This window comes from Misgurnus anguillicaudatus, chromosome 2 (assembly GCF_027580225.2).
Source record: "Misgurnus anguillicaudatus chromosome 2, ASM2758022v2, whole genome shotgun sequence".
NCBI lineage: Eukaryota > Metazoa > Chordata > Actinopteri > Cypriniformes > Cobitidae > Misgurnus > Misgurnus anguillicaudatus.
In genome coordinates this window covers 47,160,042-47,178,491 of record NC_073338.2, presented here as the reverse complement: position 1 = coordinate 47,178,491, position 18,450 = coordinate 47,160,042, and the positions used below count along the sequence as shown (strand labels likewise).

The following is an 18,450-nucleotide window of genomic DNA, read 5'->3' as shown; positions in this document are numbered from 1 at the left end:
ACCTTCTGAAATATTTATAACTTTCTGTGAATTGCCGAGAAGCTCGGTTTACTTTTTCTCTCCCTCTTGTGCTAAATGATGTCTGTTTGCTACCAATTCCTGTGCATATAAGAAGCTTGATTGAAGTTTTGCTAATTTCATCCATTATTTACACTATGCACATACAAAGGCTCTGGCTGCACAAACCACCCACATTTTTATTCAGACGGTTAACCGTCTTTATGCTAAAGGTCATCTGAAAGAATAAAAGAGGAAGTTTTCCCAGCGGTAGAACACAAGTGTTGTTTATTCAATGCTTTATTTTTTTTTAAAGCTTAGAGAGTCAACGGAAGAATGCGTATAGCATTGATGTCTAGAGAAATGTGCGAACGGTTGCTTGGCATTTTAAGATGTAAAGATCTCACTCATACAGGCCATTAACTGAAGTCATGCTGTTTCTGAAACTAAAAGCAATGTTATAAATAAAACCTTTTAAAATGCGAGAATATATCTTCACAAAACTGGTTTACTGGTGTGTAAGGGATAATGTATAGGCAGCAGGTTGGTTTTGCAGAAATAAGCCCCCTGAGGGTCTGGTCTCACAATGAAGGGGCTTATTTCACGATGGCAACCAGCAGCCTGTACATTATTTTGCTTATTACATGGCTATTTACCTCTTAAGTAAGGGATGGAACATTAAATATTGATTTGAAATATTTTAATTAAATTCAATTTAATTTATATAGCGCTTTTCACAATTGTTTAATTGTTTCAAAGCAGCTTTACATTAAACACAGAAGAATCGATGGATATCATAAGCAGCAAAATACAGCGGCTAAGATTAAACCTTACTAGCAAGCGTAGTAATAATGTAACGCATAGAAGAGGGTGCTAAGTTAAGCTAATGTCAGCTGACTCCCCAGGGGTTGAAAAAACCCCTAGGAGAAAAAACCTCCTGGCTTTTTTAATCAGAAGGGAAAAGTCCTAGGAGGGAAAAAACCCTTGAGAGAGAGCCAGACATAGCTAATTCTATAAAGGATATATTATATAATAGGTACCATTACCATATTTTTTGGACTTTAAGCCACATTTTTTTCATAACTTGGCTGGTGCTGCGTCTTATAGTCAGGTTTGCCTTGTAAGTCAGTAAGAATTAATTTTGACATTTATGAGGCAAGAGACAACATTACCGTCTACAGCCGGAAGAGTCCGCTATACGCTGCTCCTATATTTATGTAATTTAATGGAATCAGTGATGCGGAATGACGAGTCTGCGAACTTCACGCTAGTTGGCTTGTTCGGTTAATTTAGACTATTCAACCTTCCAGGTAAGTTCTGTATGCTGATAATATTACTTTAACGTACAGAATCTGGTAAGCCTGCTGTTCTGTTGGCTATTGTTTAGTTGAATAACTTGACGTTCCAGATTAAATGTCTGTTCTTCGGCTTAGATTTTGTGAAATAATTTTCTAAATAAACACAACGTATAATCCAATGTGACTTATATATGTTATTTCGTCTTAATGACGCATTTTTGAATGATGCGGCTTATACTCTGGTGCGGCTTATAGTCCGAAAAATACGGTATATAAAATTTTATGGGAATTAAAATTATTTTATATATAGATTAAACTGGGAGCCGGTGGGCGTTGGTTATTTTATTAAGAATTATTTAATTATATTTACATATTTGCTCATTTTAATGAATGCAGACCTTCCGCGAGGAAAACCCATTTACTTTCAGTTTTAAGATATGACAAGACGTTCAAATGTCACGGAAACACTTTTTGGTTTAATCATTTATAAATATAATGTCATACACAAAAATATATATAATTTTTGTGTAATATTAAACTTTACCTGTCAAAATAATTTGCAGCATCCTGGTTACCATGTGTTATTAGTTTCAGGCAGTTGTTATCTTGTATTAACAATCTTTGGAATGTCAGAACTGACTAATCAGAATCAAGCATTTTATTTTGTAATAAGACAAAATAATGGCACAGATATGTTTTAAGATATGTAAGTGCAAGCTGTTTTCGTTCAAAATAATGCATTTTTTTCTCTGAGACTAGACTTGAGCCCTGGCTGGGAAACTGTCGCTTAGTGTTTATTTAGTTTATTTAATGTAGTGTTGTCACGATACTGGAATTTCTAGCTTTGATACTATACCTGGCAAAAATGACGGTATTTGATACCATTTTCTGTACCTTGTGAGGAAAATTTGCCACTTTTTATTTTCTATTAGTTTATTATAAGACATTAATGTTTATTATGATTAATATACAGTAATGTGCATCACTGTAATGTGATAATGCATTATAATATGCGGTGTGATACATGTGCAGTCTCGTATGTTTTGATACAATGTTACTCTGGTCTTACTTTTTTCAGGTGCAACAATCGGACTCAGTGCGTCGTCATCACCGGATCTGATGTCTTTCCTGATCCGTGTCCTGGGACGTACAAGTATCTTGAGGTCCAGTACGAATGTGTGCCGTACAGTAAGTAATCCTACAGTATTCTTCAACAAAGCCTGTATCTGATAACAAAATAACTAACTTGTCCACAATGTAGCAGTAATAGTTTAAAATGTAACATTACCAGTAACATTGTTATATAACAATTGATTGTAAATAATTTATTTAGGATCATAGCCGAAATGCAAACTTGCCAACTCAGACTTGTCTTAATACAAAGTCTGAGTTCTGGTCCAAAATGTAGTGAGCTGCCTCGCTGTCTGTTGACTACATTGTAAGGTAACAAAGAAACCTTATTAGTGACTGACCACCGGTCATAGATGTTAGTAAATATTTAGTGTATGAAAGCATGCACAGTATGTAAATACAGATTGGCATTGGCTATTAAATGTAACAATTTATCTTAATTTTAGTGTTTTAGGCTGTAAAGCTTACTTTCATCATGGGCACCTTTGATACCTAAAAATACTCCCTAGGTAGGCAGCTCACAAGGTTTTGGAACAGAGCCCCTTTGTCTTCTTTAGCATTTGACCTTCTGCCAATGTTTGTCATTCACTGATGACAGGAAACCTGTGTGAAGATTGCCCTACACATCATCTGTTTGCTATTTACCCTGCGTTTAATATATTCATATATTCCTCTTCATATATTCAGAATTTCTGTTTCTTTGTCCAGGCGGCTCATTTTGCAGCAGTATGACCTGACGGATCTTTTGATAAATAAAATATTCTGTCTTGAGTCAACGCTTTTACAGATTTGTTTTATTTTCACTATTTTGAAAGCCTCTAGTTTTTCAGATGGTTGTGCGGAGGATCCTATCTGCTCCATTTTCACAGATTTTGGGTTGTTGTTTGTTTTCCTCAGATATTGCACCATTCTGTACTGATTTTCTTAGAAAACGTTTCTCTTCTGAAAGGCATGGACAAAGACCCCTCTCACTTTTTGTTTATATGGGTAGTTGACAAAATAAATGTCCATGCTACTAGTCATTGACATTTAAGCAGGGGTGTGGTGAACATCGTTTGGGCTGAACATACTTTGGTATGCTAGATCAACCTCAGTAGGTATGCCACCCAAGTAACTAATCATCATTTCTTAATTTATTACTAAAATTTTACAAATTTAGAAGTTTGCATAAATAGTCTAAAACAGTCTAATCAGTTAATGTGAAAGCCATAAAAACTGCATAAATAATGATTATAATAGTCTTATGTATGGTCAACTGCCCATATACTCTGTCAAAAAGATGATATTGACCAAATGTTCTCGGTATGTACTATACAGTATGTTCATCAAATACCTTACGGCCTTTCAAAAATTGGCAGAATCCGCTAAACGCCACGTTGACGCATTTAGAGGGTTTTGCATTTAAACTCTTCATATGATAATTCTTAACCAAAATTGTTGTTTGATTGTAATAATGTATAACCTTTTGAAATAAGGAGGAATTTATTTTACATCTTGATCTTAAAGGTTGGATTCTCCAACCAAATATCAAAATTACCCCATGATTTACAAGCAATCGGAGATACATATGACCATCATCTTTCAGACGAACACATTTGGAGTTATTTTAGTAAATGTTCTTGCTCTTCCAATGGGAGAAAACAGGGATCATATAACAACTTCTGACTTAAAACTCAAAGAAGTGCATTCATTCTTCTTAGAGGTAATCCACATGGCTCCAAATGGGTCTATTGCAGGTAATCGATGCATTTTGTAAAAAAATCCATATTTCAAACGTATTCATATAAACTTTAATAACTATCTTCCAGTAATGTCACCATCTTCGACTCGTGCGCAGTGACTTACGTTGTACAGTGAATAGCATGAGTTCAAGAATGCACCGTTAAAAGTTTAAATATGAAAAATGTATCACCCGCATTGTACCTTTATTAACCCATTGCAGTCGTGTGGATTACTTCTGTAAAGGATGGATGCACTTTTTGGGCTTCAAAGTCAGAAGTTTTCTCACATTATAAGCAAGGACATTTTCTAAAATAACTTCAAATGTGTTCGTCTGAAAGATGATGGGCATATGTATCTCGAATTGCTTGAGGGTGAGTAAATCATGCGTAATTTTGATATTTGGATCGAGTATCGGTTTAAGTTTAAATAATAATTGAAAGAAGAGAACATGTGTTTTTTTACTTAAAGGGACACTCCACTATACTCTCATTCTGGCGTAATAATCAAAAACTTTGCTGCCGTAACATGGCTGCAGCAGGCGTAGTGATATTACGCAGTGCCTGAAAATAGTCCCCTAGGTAACTTTCAACAGCAGGGGGCTATTTTCGGGCACTGCGTAATATCTTGCACCTCCTGCAGCCATGGTACGCCAGCAAAGTCCTTGTTTATTATGCCAGAATGAGAGTATAGTTCCTAGACATCAGCCTAGAAAATCGCAACTTTGAATTTCCCTTGATCTTAGTACATGATGTAACTACAGAAGAGTCAAGTTTTAAATTGGAACAATAAAAAAACTCTTTGGTTATTTTTGAGCACGATGCTAAATGGTCTAATCAGATTCAATGGATTATGCTAAGCTATGCTAAAAGTGCTAGCGCCAGACCCGGAGATCAGCTGAATGGATTCCAAAACGGTAAAAATCAAATGTTTAACTCTAGGAAAGCTGGAAAATGAGCATATATATATATTTTAAAAGTGGAGTGTCCCTTTAAGTGTGTATATATGAATAGTTTGTACCCAAGCTTTTTTATTCATCTCTGAAGACCTTATTTTGCATATACTGTATAATATTTTCCCAGTTGGACGTTCTCTTTGACTCTCTTGGCCTGTATGTGTAAATGTTGAAGTTTTTTGGGCTCGTTCTAATCTCTTCTCTCCCTTGACGCTCTTTCCATTCTCTTGTTTTTCACGGCTCAAAATAGAAGTGGAGCAAAAAGGTAAATGACTGCTCTGGTTCTCAGTCCTCAGCTCCTTGTTTTGTGTTGTATGGTTTTGAACCCTCCACCCCTCCCCACCCTTATCTCCCTACATGATATCCAGATCGACAAGATCTCCCAAACTAACACCCCGAAAAAACGTTGTTGGGTTGTTCTTTTCGCACCTGTATTGGTATCGTCTACAGTCTTGGGTTGTCCAACTTGAAGAACCTGAAGGATCTTAAGCCTCAGACAAAAACAACTCAATGTCAAAATTTAAAGGTGATGTGTGTAATTTATATTCATTTTAAAATATGTTCTCCTGTCCCAGTGGAATGTGCAGAGATTGCTTAAATACATGGTTGATTCATCCCAAAAGTGTAATCACCATGCTGCTTTCCTGACTGAAATCCAGTACATTGGGTGGGAATGTTGAGACAGTGAAAACCCATTTGAATAATTGCAATTCCATTCAGTGACGCAAGTGATACATAAAATTATACACTTCACCTTTAAGTAAGATTGACACGATTGGTTACATCGATTTGCAGTAAATTCTGGCATACTTTTATTTGGCTTTTTCCTTCCATGGCACCTCTGGTCATGTGATATTGATGGGAGAGAGAGGCCACCTACCTGTAGCCATCTGCATGTGATATGCTGTTCATCACAGACTATGGAGACATATCTAACAGGTTTAACACTTGGACAGGGGGGTGCGTTTGCAAAGACCCTTGCTCTTCTTATACTAGCTTGTATTCCTTTAGTAAAGATGCTCCCTTTGGCTGTCAACTGTCCTGAACAGCATTGTCATCATGTCCCCCCGTCCTTGACCTCTGTGTCCTCTCGCCTCTCATCGTCGTCTGTTCTTTCCTCAGACATAAACCATGTATGTGTTTACTTTCAGAGGTATGGATTTTGCAACAAATCCGACAAACCCGCCACATACTATTGGCATTAGAAAAATTGTGGCAATTTAGGTAGCAATTCCAAAACGAATTTCCCTGTCCATTAGCGTTGTCTGTCTCATCTCTTTTCATTTGCAGGGCTTTTTTGCTGTTTGTTTGGTTTCCCTTCTTCCTTTCTGTCTGTTCCTCTCAGTTAAAAGTGTTTGAGAACTATCTCAGGGAGCAAGGCCAACTCAAAACCAATCCACACTTAACCTCTTGTGTTTTCTTTCGACTATGCACGCAACACCAGTTTTGACACTGCCAAAATGAGATTGTGATTTATTAGCTTCAGAAGTGTTTGTTTTACTTATTCATACATTGGATTTAAAGAATGTGTTGAAGTCAACACACTGAGTACATTGTTAGTTGATTTTCTAACTCTTGCTCTTGCTTCCCGACCTTTTTCCAGTTTTCATTTGTCCCGGGACTCTGAAAGCAGTCGGGGATCCAGCCTTTGTCTTTGAGGCTGAACAGCAATCTGGAGCCTGGTGCAAAGACCCCCTGCAGGCCGGGGACAAGATCTACTTCATGCCATGGACTCCGTATCGCACAGACACGCTCATCGAGTACGCCTCTCTCGATGACTTACGGAGCGGTCGACAGACGACTACCTACAAGCTTCCACACCGTGTGGATGGAACTGGATTTGTGGCCTACGACGGTGCTATTTTCTTCAACAAGGAACGCACGCGAAACATTGTCAAATTTGACCTAAGGACACGGATAAAGAGCGGAGAGGCCATTGTTGCCAATGCCAACTACCACGACACCTCGCCGTATCGCTGGGGGGGCAAAACTGACATTGACTTGGCGGTGGATGAGCGAGGACTGTGGGTCATCTACGCCACGGAGCAGAACAACGGCCGCATCGTTCTCAGCCAACTCAATCCGTATACTCTACGTTTCGAAGCCACGTGGGAAACCGCCTACGACAAGCGCTCGGCCTCCAATGCCTTCATGGTATGTGGTGTGCTGCACGTGGTTCGGTCCACGTACGAGGAGAACGAAAGCGAGGCCAGTAAGAGCCAAATCGACTACGTGTACAACACCAAACTTGGCCAGGGGGAGCACACTGAAATCCTCTTTCCCAACCAGTATCAGTACATAGCTGCTGTGGATTACAACCCGAGGGATAACCAGCTATATGTGTGGAATAATTTTTACATTCTGCGGTACAATCTTGAATTCGGGCCGCCTGATCCAGCTGAAGGTAAGAGTCATTATGGTCTTTCTGTTTGGTTTTATAGAGCAGTGTGTTTTTTTAAAGCATGCACCTAATACGCCTAGAGTGTGGGATGTTACGGATGACTGAATTTTCATTTCGAGTAGTGATACAGCTGTGAGATTGAAGTGAGCTTTTCTTCCTCAGTCACCTAGAGAGAGTCCACCTCTAAACAAAAATGCCAGGCTCAGGCGCCAGAGATGATTTACATTATTGTTATGTGTGATTGCCGCGATGACTGCCTGTGAAGGTTGATTATCATAGTGAGCCCCTCAACGGCTTGCACTAAAAAGACTCATCAGGCGGCTGCTCTTGCAGTCCTATTCCCATTTATTATGGCCGTAACCCTATTAACCTCACCCCTGAGCTCAGACCACCAACCGCAGGAAAAAAGGCGCCATTGCCGTGTTTGGCAAATGCACAGCATACGTGAAAAGCCTAGAGGTGACACTACTTATGGAAATTGACGTTAGTTGTCGCCATAGCTACTTATCAGGATACAATTTGCCAAGACATTCGCGATGTCCACACATTTTGCATGTGGCTTGGCAAGAAGCAAGCATCATTGGCTGCGACAAGGTTTCGAAGAATGAATCCCATCTACGTCCGTAACCCTATTAACCTCACCCCTTGGCAAATGCTCGGCATATACGAGAATCACAGATATGACACTACTCGTTTCAACTTATTGCTGTTGCTCCCTGATCAGTTTCTTTCAGAATACAATTTGCAATAAATTTAGACCATCTCAACCTCATTTGGCAAGCGTAAAGGGAAATGTATAGCTTTTGCATGGCAAGGCACATGTATCATTGGCTGCGACAAGGCTCGAGAAATGACTCGCCACAGAAGGAGAGATCAATCATCAAGGGCCATTAGCTAGACAGGCCGGATTTGAAATTCATCTCTTAGGAGCTGAGTGGCACCAGATGTGTCACTAGACAGCTCTCTTCTATCAGCGGGAGGAGAATAAGTGTAATTATCCACACCTACCTCTTTGAACAAAAAAACCTGCTACAATGGTTTGCGCCGGTGCCTGTCGTCCTTTAGCAGCGGTGACCCCCTTTCACCACAGTCCTGTTTGTTTCTGTCTGCTTTTGTCTGTCCTCCGCCAGTGTGCTTGCAGAGGTCGAGCCTTGAATTTCCCCCTGCTGAGCCACAATTAAGTCGATGTAGACAGCAGAATTTTAATTGGCCCGCCATGCATGAGGGGGAATGCATGCATTGAGCCCATTTTTGCTCTGGTGCTCACATGTATGTAAATGTGATTAACAACTGAATTATCATAATTGCCATCCGTGGGTGATCACGGCAGTGTAGCGACTCAGGATTGTGGCTCACTGCCAACGAGAAGCTTAAATATTCATCTTTTCTGACACCTTTCCGGGACACCGCGATTTAGTTGAATGTTAGCAGCAGGTTTTTCCAGTTACGGTCATTCTTAGTCTAACACAGTTAGAAAACCATAGGACATCTGGCCTGTTTTATGATGAAAATATCATTATTAGAGTTTCGTAATCGGAGCAACGCAGCCTTGTGCTGAACGTATACAACACAGTCGTTTGTCAGCATTCAGTGGCAGTTCATTTCCTAATGCATCTTAAATAGCCGTGCGCTTCTTTAAATGCTTCGATATAACGCAATAATTTTTTATTTCAGCTCTCGATATAGACTGTAATAAAATAACTGCTTCGAAAAAGAGAATCTAATGGCACTGAAATAATGTCTCTTTTGTCGAAACAGAGAAGCGCATAGATAAAATTAATTGCGTCCATTAAGATTCACCAGGCTCGTGGTAAAGTCCCCAAGCAATACCTGCCCGCGAAGCATCTGTAGAATTTACACGGACCGAAACTCGAACGAGATGCATCAATGGGAGCGATTAAATCTCATTACCGGACTTTATGAGCTACCTATTAAGCCTGACTGCGAGTTGTACTTTGCGTAATTACATGTAAGGGCAATTTCCAGCCTTTAAAAAGTGTACCAGAGACACTGTTGTACCACTCACACCTAGAAGTAATGCGTTAATCCAGGAACACTGTGCGTTTACAGCTGGTGCCATTATAATGTTTCTTTGCTGTTCCCTTAATTCCTTGAGGGCAAAACCTTATCTGATTTATAAGGGGAATTTGTGTGCAATGAAAAGCATGCAGCTCATGTAGGCCGTTGTATGGAAAATGGGCTTGAATAGTGCTTAGTGTGTACAGTCCTCTATTCTGGTTCATTCACAATTTGGAAAGCGAGCCAACGTAGACCGGCAAGATTTCGGTTCTTTTCAAAAGGAAGACATTAAATGCTCTCAGCTTATGCTGCATAAATAGCGCTTCTTGAATTAGTGCATTGATGTATTGGAGATATAATAATCTTGTTAGCGTTAAATCCTCTTTGTAGTGTGTTTCAGTTCAGACCGTGTCTTCATTTGCGAAGAGCTTAGTGTTGCGTGCTTGTGATATAGTAGCGACAATATTTTTGTACAATTTATCCATTTGCATTGACATTAATTCATTTCGCAAAGCGACTTACCAATGACACAGCATTTAACGTTTTGCATTAATAGGCTGTTTATGCATACAATATACACTGTAGACTTTAGAGTTGTGAGTTATGTGACATGTTGAACAAATGGACTTTTAATTTGTTTAACTTTTCCTAACTTTGTTACATTGGTAGACACTTCCACCTCGCAATGCCAACAGACTGTTGTTAACGGTGCTTGAAATTGCCAACTCTTATTGAAAATTAATGACCTCTGGTTACTTTGTTGCTTCAAATTGCTACACTCCTTGGAGACAGTGCCATTTTGACTACATTGTTTAATGCAGTCATAAATTACACATTTATAACCGTAAATGCAATGCAAATAAATGTGTGTGACAAACTGATTAACTACATTAGTTTAAATATGCTTCATTAAGATCAGGGGTGGGCATTCCTGGTCCTGGAGAGCCACTGTCCTGCAAAGTTTAGCTTAGACCCTGATCAAACACAAACTGAATGTCATTTGCAGCCTTTAATTTGATTTTTCAGGTGTGTTTGGTTAGGATTGAAGCTGAACTTTGCAGGACAGTGGCCCTCCAGGACCAGGAATGCCCATCCTTGATTTAGGGCGCACTCACATTAACCAAACCAAACCATGCCCCAGCGCGATTGTCCCCCCTCCCTACTCCCCCAAAAGCACACACTCACATTGTACTTTTATCAGTCCGAGCCCGGGCGCGCTTTCGTCATTAGGATGCAATTGTTTTGAAAAAAAGCAGGAAGTAGAGCGCTCTCTTAAAAGAACAGTATGTAAGAAATTTATATCAATTAATCATAAAATGGCAACCTGATATGTCACTAGACATTAAGAAATCCTTTTCATTTCAAACACTTATATCACTCACAACAGTGGTCTGGCCAGGATATTATCATTTAAAAAGTGGAGTTGCAGCCCTCAACTGATGTTTATGTTGTCATTTTGTGTATTGGCCACCAGTTTTGTGATTGCAGTACCAGTTTTAGCCACAAGTTTTGTAATTGCAATGCCAGTTTTGGCCACAATCCTACATACTGTTCCTTTAACACTGGAACCCATCGTAATGTAAAGTCTGTGTTCTTTATTCGCAGTCGTTTGTTGCGCGATTACTCAAATCCTTCTCACATGCCGATTAACCAAACCACGCCCGGGCGCGGTACAGAGCGATCACACTAGTCAAACAAACCAGGCTTTGGGGGTCAAACGCGCCCAAGCGAGTTTTGATTTGGATAGTGTGAGTACACTCTTAGATATTTAATTTAGCAATTTTTCAATAATGGAATGAATCTGGTCAATACAGCATTCCAGCATAAAATTCGTCCAATTCCTGATGGTAGCAGAACGATTACAAGCGTAAAATTGGTTGTGAACAGCATTTCACATAGACTTCAAATCATAGAAGGAAATGGTATCAATACGGTATTGTACTGGGGATAGGGAGGATAAAGCCAAAAGGAATCAAATGCATTTTTTAAAATCTCCTTGATGGCTCATTCTTCAAAGGGAAGGTACTAAGAAGCAGTAATAAAACGCATACCTAAATCCTGACACTTATATTGACGCTTAAAAGGCATTGTCAGGGATGCACAAAGCCCGGCGAGTCTTTGTTCAACAAGGTATAAAGACAGAGAATCAGAAGAGGCAATAATTGCAAGGAACTTTTCGAGGTAAAGCAAGGCACGAGGGAGAAAATTAATTTTTCCACCGAACCGCCATTGATCTGAGCGTTAAAGATGACATGCCGTAAAAGCGTAAAATTAATGACTCTCGCAGGTGTGGAGAGGCTTCAGCTAGCACAGAAAATGAGGTTTTTGATTTATTTCAGTTGAATGCATGAAGTCAGGTTGAAAATAGGAGGAAAATGCTTTGATAAATTCATAATGCCCATTGTGGTGCTTATCAGGCATTTATTTGAAGCTATTAAGGCCCTGATATACAGTATACAGGGGGCAAAAAGGAGCTGAGCGATGGTATATTGTTTTCAAACAGTCTAACGCCCATTTGATGCTGAATTGAATTTCAAACTTCCTTAAGACAAAATACTTAAGCCCTTTTCACATAGAGATTAAGGAAAATATGTCCGTGATTTGTCCGTGTTTATTCACCATGCTAATGATTTTCCGTAAACTTAACACATATACTGTAAAGACACGTGATGTATTTAAAATCCTGCACTTTTTTCCCAAAGCATCTAAAGGGTGCTGTTTATCCGTGATTTATTTCTCGAGAAACCACACGCGTGCATTTTTATTTATGAAAAGATCATAAGGAGCACGTGATGTGCAGTTTTGTCATGGTGGTGAATGGTCATGGCTTCAGCGTGGATAGTGGCGAGCTCCCTGATCCCTGTCTCAGTCCAGTTTCCCAACATTTTTTCATCATGAATGTTGATCTGCATTTAAATCCATGTGTCAAAGAGCTGAATAGTCCTCACTATGGCACCCCACTTAAGGCATTGTTTTTGCTTCTTGTTTACGCAGAAAGCTTTCTTCGGCAATGTTACAAGGTCCACTTTATGGGAGTGTCCCAGAACATTAAAAAAAGTGTTCAAGTGTTTTGTGTTCACACAAAAGCCCATTTTACGGAAATTGTCTGGGACCAAAGTGCTGTGTGAAAGGGGTTTTAGTCTAAATCTGGGTTGTTGACGCTCACCTTTGTTGCAATTTCTTTCCAGGGGTGAAATGCCTTTTCCAAATCTTTATTTCAATAAAAGTGTTGCAGAAATGTGTTAATGTTTGCTGCTTGTATCTTGTTGTTGTTGTTTTGGAGGTTGCTCGTGTCAAAGAAGGCGGGGGCACAGAACACACCCACCTACAGTATTATGTGGTGGCTATGGACCAATGGGAGATCGAAGGTGTATACACACCAGAGGCAGAATTTGCTGTTTCGAACTACTCTGTTTAGGCTTTATTTGAAAAGAAAACTATTTTCTACGACAATCTTTGATTTTTAGAGATAAAGTTAGAAGTGACCAAACACATCAACGTTTTTCCTATTTAAGACGAGTAGTTATACGAGCAAGTTTGGTGGTACAAAATGATATATTTCATATAGTAGTATATAAATGAGGCTATAGGTGTGAGATATACACATTGCTTGTGTCATTTTATTATTTAGATTATTATACTGTACCATTTCCACTTTTGACTGTCTACTTATACAATTACTTACTCATTAATTACTTATACAAAACATGATTACTACATAGTTGAATCACACATTTAAACTATAATTATAAGCCATGATTACTACACTTTTACTATTAAAAAATATATTCCGTAAGGTATGTTAATAATTTACAAAAAATAAAAGTATTGTTTTTGTAAAGCAGATGATGACACAAAAGTACTGACGTGTCTGCAACATGAATATTAGTTTATTATATTGTTTTTTTAGTTAACTTTTATTTTTTTTAAATGTTATGTTTCTATTTTGTACAACAAAATTAGCTTGCTAGCCGCGTATGCAGACGAGATACACTGAAAAAAATGATTCATTGAATATAATAAATTTTTTTAAGGTAAGTGGTTGCAATCAATTTATTTAAGCTAAATTTAAACAAAAAATATTAGTAACGTAAAATAAAATATAAAACATTTGTTTAGATGTAGCTTAAATAAATTGATTGCAACCACTTACCTTAAAAAAATTGATTAAATTCAATGAATCATTTTTTTCAGTGTATTGCAATGACAAATTTTTGAGCAGGCATTAGTGCTAGATACCAATCGGGGTCCTAGGGGAGACCGAATTGCTCGGGGGGACCGAATTGCTCACGACACCAGCATCGGTACACTGAAAAAAATGATTCATTGAATTTAATCAATTTTTTTAAGGTAAGTGGTTGCAATCAATTTATTTAAGCTACATTTAAACAAAAGTTTTATATTTTATTTTACATTACTAATCTTTTTGTTTAAATGTAGCTTAGATGGGTTGATTGCAACCACTTACCTTGAAAAAATTGATTAAATTCAATGAATCATATTTTTCAGTGTATCGGCCCGAAGTTGTCTGTTTAAATCTGTATCGGTATCGGCCCAAAAAATCCTATCGGTGCATCCCTAATTGGCGCCTTAAAACTTCTGTAATGTGACAATTTTGAGTAAAACAGGGAAATGCGCCATTCCATACCAATATTAAGATTAGACATGAATATGAGTTAACTCTTAAACTTTTGCGAAATACAGGTTGACATAAATCAGTACAAGCTTCAAGCCTAACATCTGATTGGCTAACAGATATTGTACGTTAAGAGCGTTGACCCAGGATTGTGCAGAACTCCCGACTGTCAATGACATCAGCTGAAAGAAGGGGTGTTGTTTCACATTTCAAAAACATTTATATTTCCTTCGAATAACATGCACAGAGGAATCGTGCGCAAAACGACCACGATCACTTAAAGTGAATGAGGTCAGTTTAGATTTTTTTGTTGACAGAGTAATTCAAGCAAAGGTTTGAAGGGCCGCTGTCCTCAGAGAATATCTCACAAGGGTGCTTCTGTGTGTTTTGAGACTCGACACAGGACACATTTTCAGAGAAAGAGAAACATTTGGAGCAAACAGACCCGAGAACAGCTAGCGAGCAGAAAAAGAGAGCATTGTGTCCTGGTGCATTTTCACCCGCCCTCTCGCTGTTGGCCTGTGTTTTCTCTAACCCCCGCCTCACATACGAAGTGTTTTCCTGGAGGCAGTGTCAATCTGTAGTTAATAGGCCGCGTTTCGCCTCTCTGCGCTCTTTAAAGCGCATACGTGAGACTTTCTAAATAGAGTCCCTGGCACCGATCCGTCAGGTTTTTATCTGCCTCTGGCTCTTTTAGTGGAGTCTCGGCGACACACCAGTCAATCTAGTAATGCTGCCATTTGGTAATGGAGCGTTTGACACCTGTTAGTCAACGGTGATTAGTGGAAATGTAATGCGCATGTGTTTAGTGTGGTCTAAAGCCTTAAATCTCAAGACATTCTGTGAAACAGGTGTTTCTTTTCACACTTCCACAGGACAGAAGTAAATAGACCAATTCCCTTGTGTTTCAGCTGAGCTTTATTCTGATCGTACAACTAAAAAGAGGATTAGTTTAATGTGTTTAATTAGCGGTGTTTGCTAAGGCAGGCATAAGGAAAGCTACTGCTATAACCCATACTTAGGGTTTTTGTTCATTCATTCTCATACCATATACTCCTGTGACTTTTTTGCTCATATATTTTAAAGCAGGGGGTTTCTGGGGTTCCCCGAAGGTTCTAAGGGGTCCTTAGAAAATGTTTGAGAAAAAAAGATAAAAATTGTACAAATTGAATTATTTGGAAACTACATGATTTCCTTATAATGTCAAAATTACTACTTATCTAACAAAGTTTAAATGTTCCTATGTGTAATATATTTTAGAATGGGGGCTTCTTGTATAACTTTCATTATATTTGGGAGTCCTTTCCATTATAAAGTTCGAAAACCTCTGTTTTAAAAACTGGCATTTTCCATATAATAGTCAAAAAGCATTACAATCTAAATTAATTTAAAGCATAAAGGCATATCACATTACGCCACAGATGGGGTGTTTGTAGGCATGACATAAAAAATAATAATTAAAATACTGTGTCATAAAAATTCCTGATAATTTACTCAACCCTATGTCATCCATAATTTTTATGTCATTTTTTTGTTCAGTCGAAAAAAGAAATTAAGTTTTTTGAGGAAAATATTCCAGGATTTTTCTCAATACAGTGGACTTTAGTGGACCTCAACAGTTTACAGTTTCAGTGCTGCTTCAAAGGCCTCTAAATGATTTCAACCAAGGCATAAGAGTCTTATCTAGCAAAATGGTCAAATATATAGTCATTTTCACCTAAAAAGAAGTAGGGCTGTGCAAAAAAATATCGATACAGCTAACTATTGTGATACATATTTCCATGATAGTGTATCGATATATTTCATTCAATACTATCGGTATTTAAAAACGAATCATTCTGTGTGCGTCAAACAACCTCCTCCGCTGTTGCTGTAGTTGTCGCTGTCCAGTTGTCTGTCATATACAGCCATTCGGCCAATATCTCAGAAGTTATCGGGTGTGAGAAAATCTAGGGCCCTATAAAATCCGTTTTATTTTTTCCCAAATTCCGTTTTATCCGTTTTAAATTTTGGCAATTATATTTTTTACCCTTTACTGTTATTTTAGTCATAAAAAGAGTGTGCCTTTAATGTTAATTATTAAAATGTAAATGATTTGGGGAAAAACTGGATAACAGGATTACTTAATGACTATAAAAGATGCATTTACATACACACACGCGCGCGCACACACACACAACTCAATTCAATGCATTGTTTTTTAGTGTTGTTGCAGGAGGCTACAACAAAGTGTCAAAGCAGTGGTGCACGCAGGCAGCTCTTTGCACGTGCGATCGAAAGAGAGACAGAGAGCGGCGCCATGATGCAGATGTGTATATTTTTTTTAAATGCGAGGGATAGTTATTTGCCTCAGCTCGCTTGAAATGCATAAAACTGAACAAATACATGAGGATTTGTGTTCGCACTTCGGACAGATGCGTGAGCGCGTGCACGTGAAAGAGGTACAGTGAGACAGACGTGGATGAGGGAGTGCATGGATCTTTGCGCTCACCGTGAACAGAGTGTTGACAAAACTTCCAAAATAACAGTTCTCCGGTCACATAAAAGTCATGTGAGACCTGCTCGGAACTAAGTGCTTAGCCTCGAATTTCTTATTTTTTTTGCTGACGAAAGCAGAGTCGTGGAGAGCCGCTTCGCCATGGTTTCAGTGTTTTGGAGGGGGTCTGAAACGACGGGAGGGGGGCGTGTCGCCCAGATTTACTTCCCCCGGTCTGCATTTCCCCCAGACATACGTTCGTCTCCCACACAAAAACATAATTTTATTCAAAATATGTAAAATTCCGCAAAATTCCGCGTTAATACTAGATTCCGTGTTAATTAGCCAATTCCGCAATTCCGTCCGTGATTCCGTGATCGCGGAAAGTATAGGGCCCTAAAAATGGCAGAAATTTTAAAAACACATAAAAGACATAAACATCTAGGACGACATGGGGGTGAGTAAATTATTAGATTTTTTACGAAAGTGGAAAATTCCTTTAAGAGGAAAATACATTTGCAATAATGCAATACAATTATTCGTCTATGCAGCATTGTAAAAAAGCACTAAATAAATAAATTTTAATTAAATTGAATATTTGTTCATAACAACAAATTTGTTTTGTTCTGATACAATAAATTAACTGCTTTGGCCATCACATTTGTGATTTTTAAAAAACAAGCCAGTTGACGTGTTTGGATGAGTGGTTTTCACTGGCACATACACCTACTCAAATTGGCTTTTTAAAGTCCCTGTAAAGCCAATCTTGAAAATTGTTTCTAAACACATTATAAATGTTGGAAATGTATTGCTGAAACACGCCACAAAAACTGTAAACTACGTAGTATTGAATCGTTTTTTTTCCCCATTTCTGAGTTCAGCACTGGAGTCACCGAGCATGGCCCCGTCCCGAACACAATTGCGAGCATCCATTTAGGTTGAAGCGGTATTTGAAAGTTGAGAGGGACAGCAGCATTCCCGCGAGTGGGTGTGGTTTCAGCGCTGACAAAGGACACGCCCCCAGCATTTGAAAGCAGATAATGCAGCCTATTTTACTAGATTTGGATTACTTATTTTATTTACTAAGCATTTTCCACCATTTAATTTTGGTTGGGTGATTCATCACATATTCCTGTGGTGTGATTGAGAACACATTTAATATCTGACTTTACAGGCACATTGTGTGTTTTTTCATGTCACAGACACCCAAAAGATCACATAAGTGCAGGAACATACAATACTGAAAATGTTTTACGACTGAAATGGTGTATGTGATGTTTGAAATTACTTTTGGAGGCAAAAATATGCCAGAGCCAACATATTAAACTTTTACTAGAAAACAAAAAAAAAACTTTATGAACTAAATGAAGAAAAAGCAGCAATAAGACCCCAGAGTAGACGTGAACTCCTTCGAAAATGTTTGAAAAACATCTCAAGGTGAGATATGAAGACGCTTCTTTATCAAATGATAAGAGCACATTTCTGAAAACTGTAGACAAAGAGTAAAGATTACATGCCAAATAGTTTAAATTTATTTAAGATGCTTTTAGTCACAACATAGTTACTTTAGTTGTATTTGCACTATTCTATAGTTTTGAAGAGTTTACTATTACTCCAAAATGTGGAAAAATGTGAATAAAGAAAGTGTAAGTGAATAAGTGTTTCTAAAACTTTTGAAACGTTGCATTTAAATTAATCGCAATTGTCCCTGACACTTTTCTCATCTAATTTGTTGGGTGCAAAGTAAGGGTGAGGGATAAACCGGTATGAAAGTGATTACCAGTATCGTGTTACTCCATGATATGGATTTTGCAATAC

At 38.3% G+C, this 18,450-nt stretch overlaps 1 protein-coding gene across 6 annotated transcripts in view; it reads left to right on the top strand.

The window, feature by feature from the left end:
- LOC141350977 (adhesion G protein-coupled receptor L2-like) overlaps positions 1 to 18,450 on the top strand; it is a 153,663-nt gene that overhangs the window by 62,250 nt on the left and 72,963 nt on the right. For all 6 annotated transcript variants that reach the window (XM_073856879.1, XM_073856873.1, XM_073856881.1 and 3 more), the window contains exons 4-5: positions 2,374 to 2,483; positions 6,704 to 7,504. In XM_073856879.1, the coding sequence (XP_073712980.1) occupies positions 2,374 to 2,483; positions 6,704 to 7,504 (911 nt within the window). The remainder of the gene's footprint in view (positions 1 to 2,373; positions 2,484 to 6,703; positions 7,505 to 18,450) is intronic.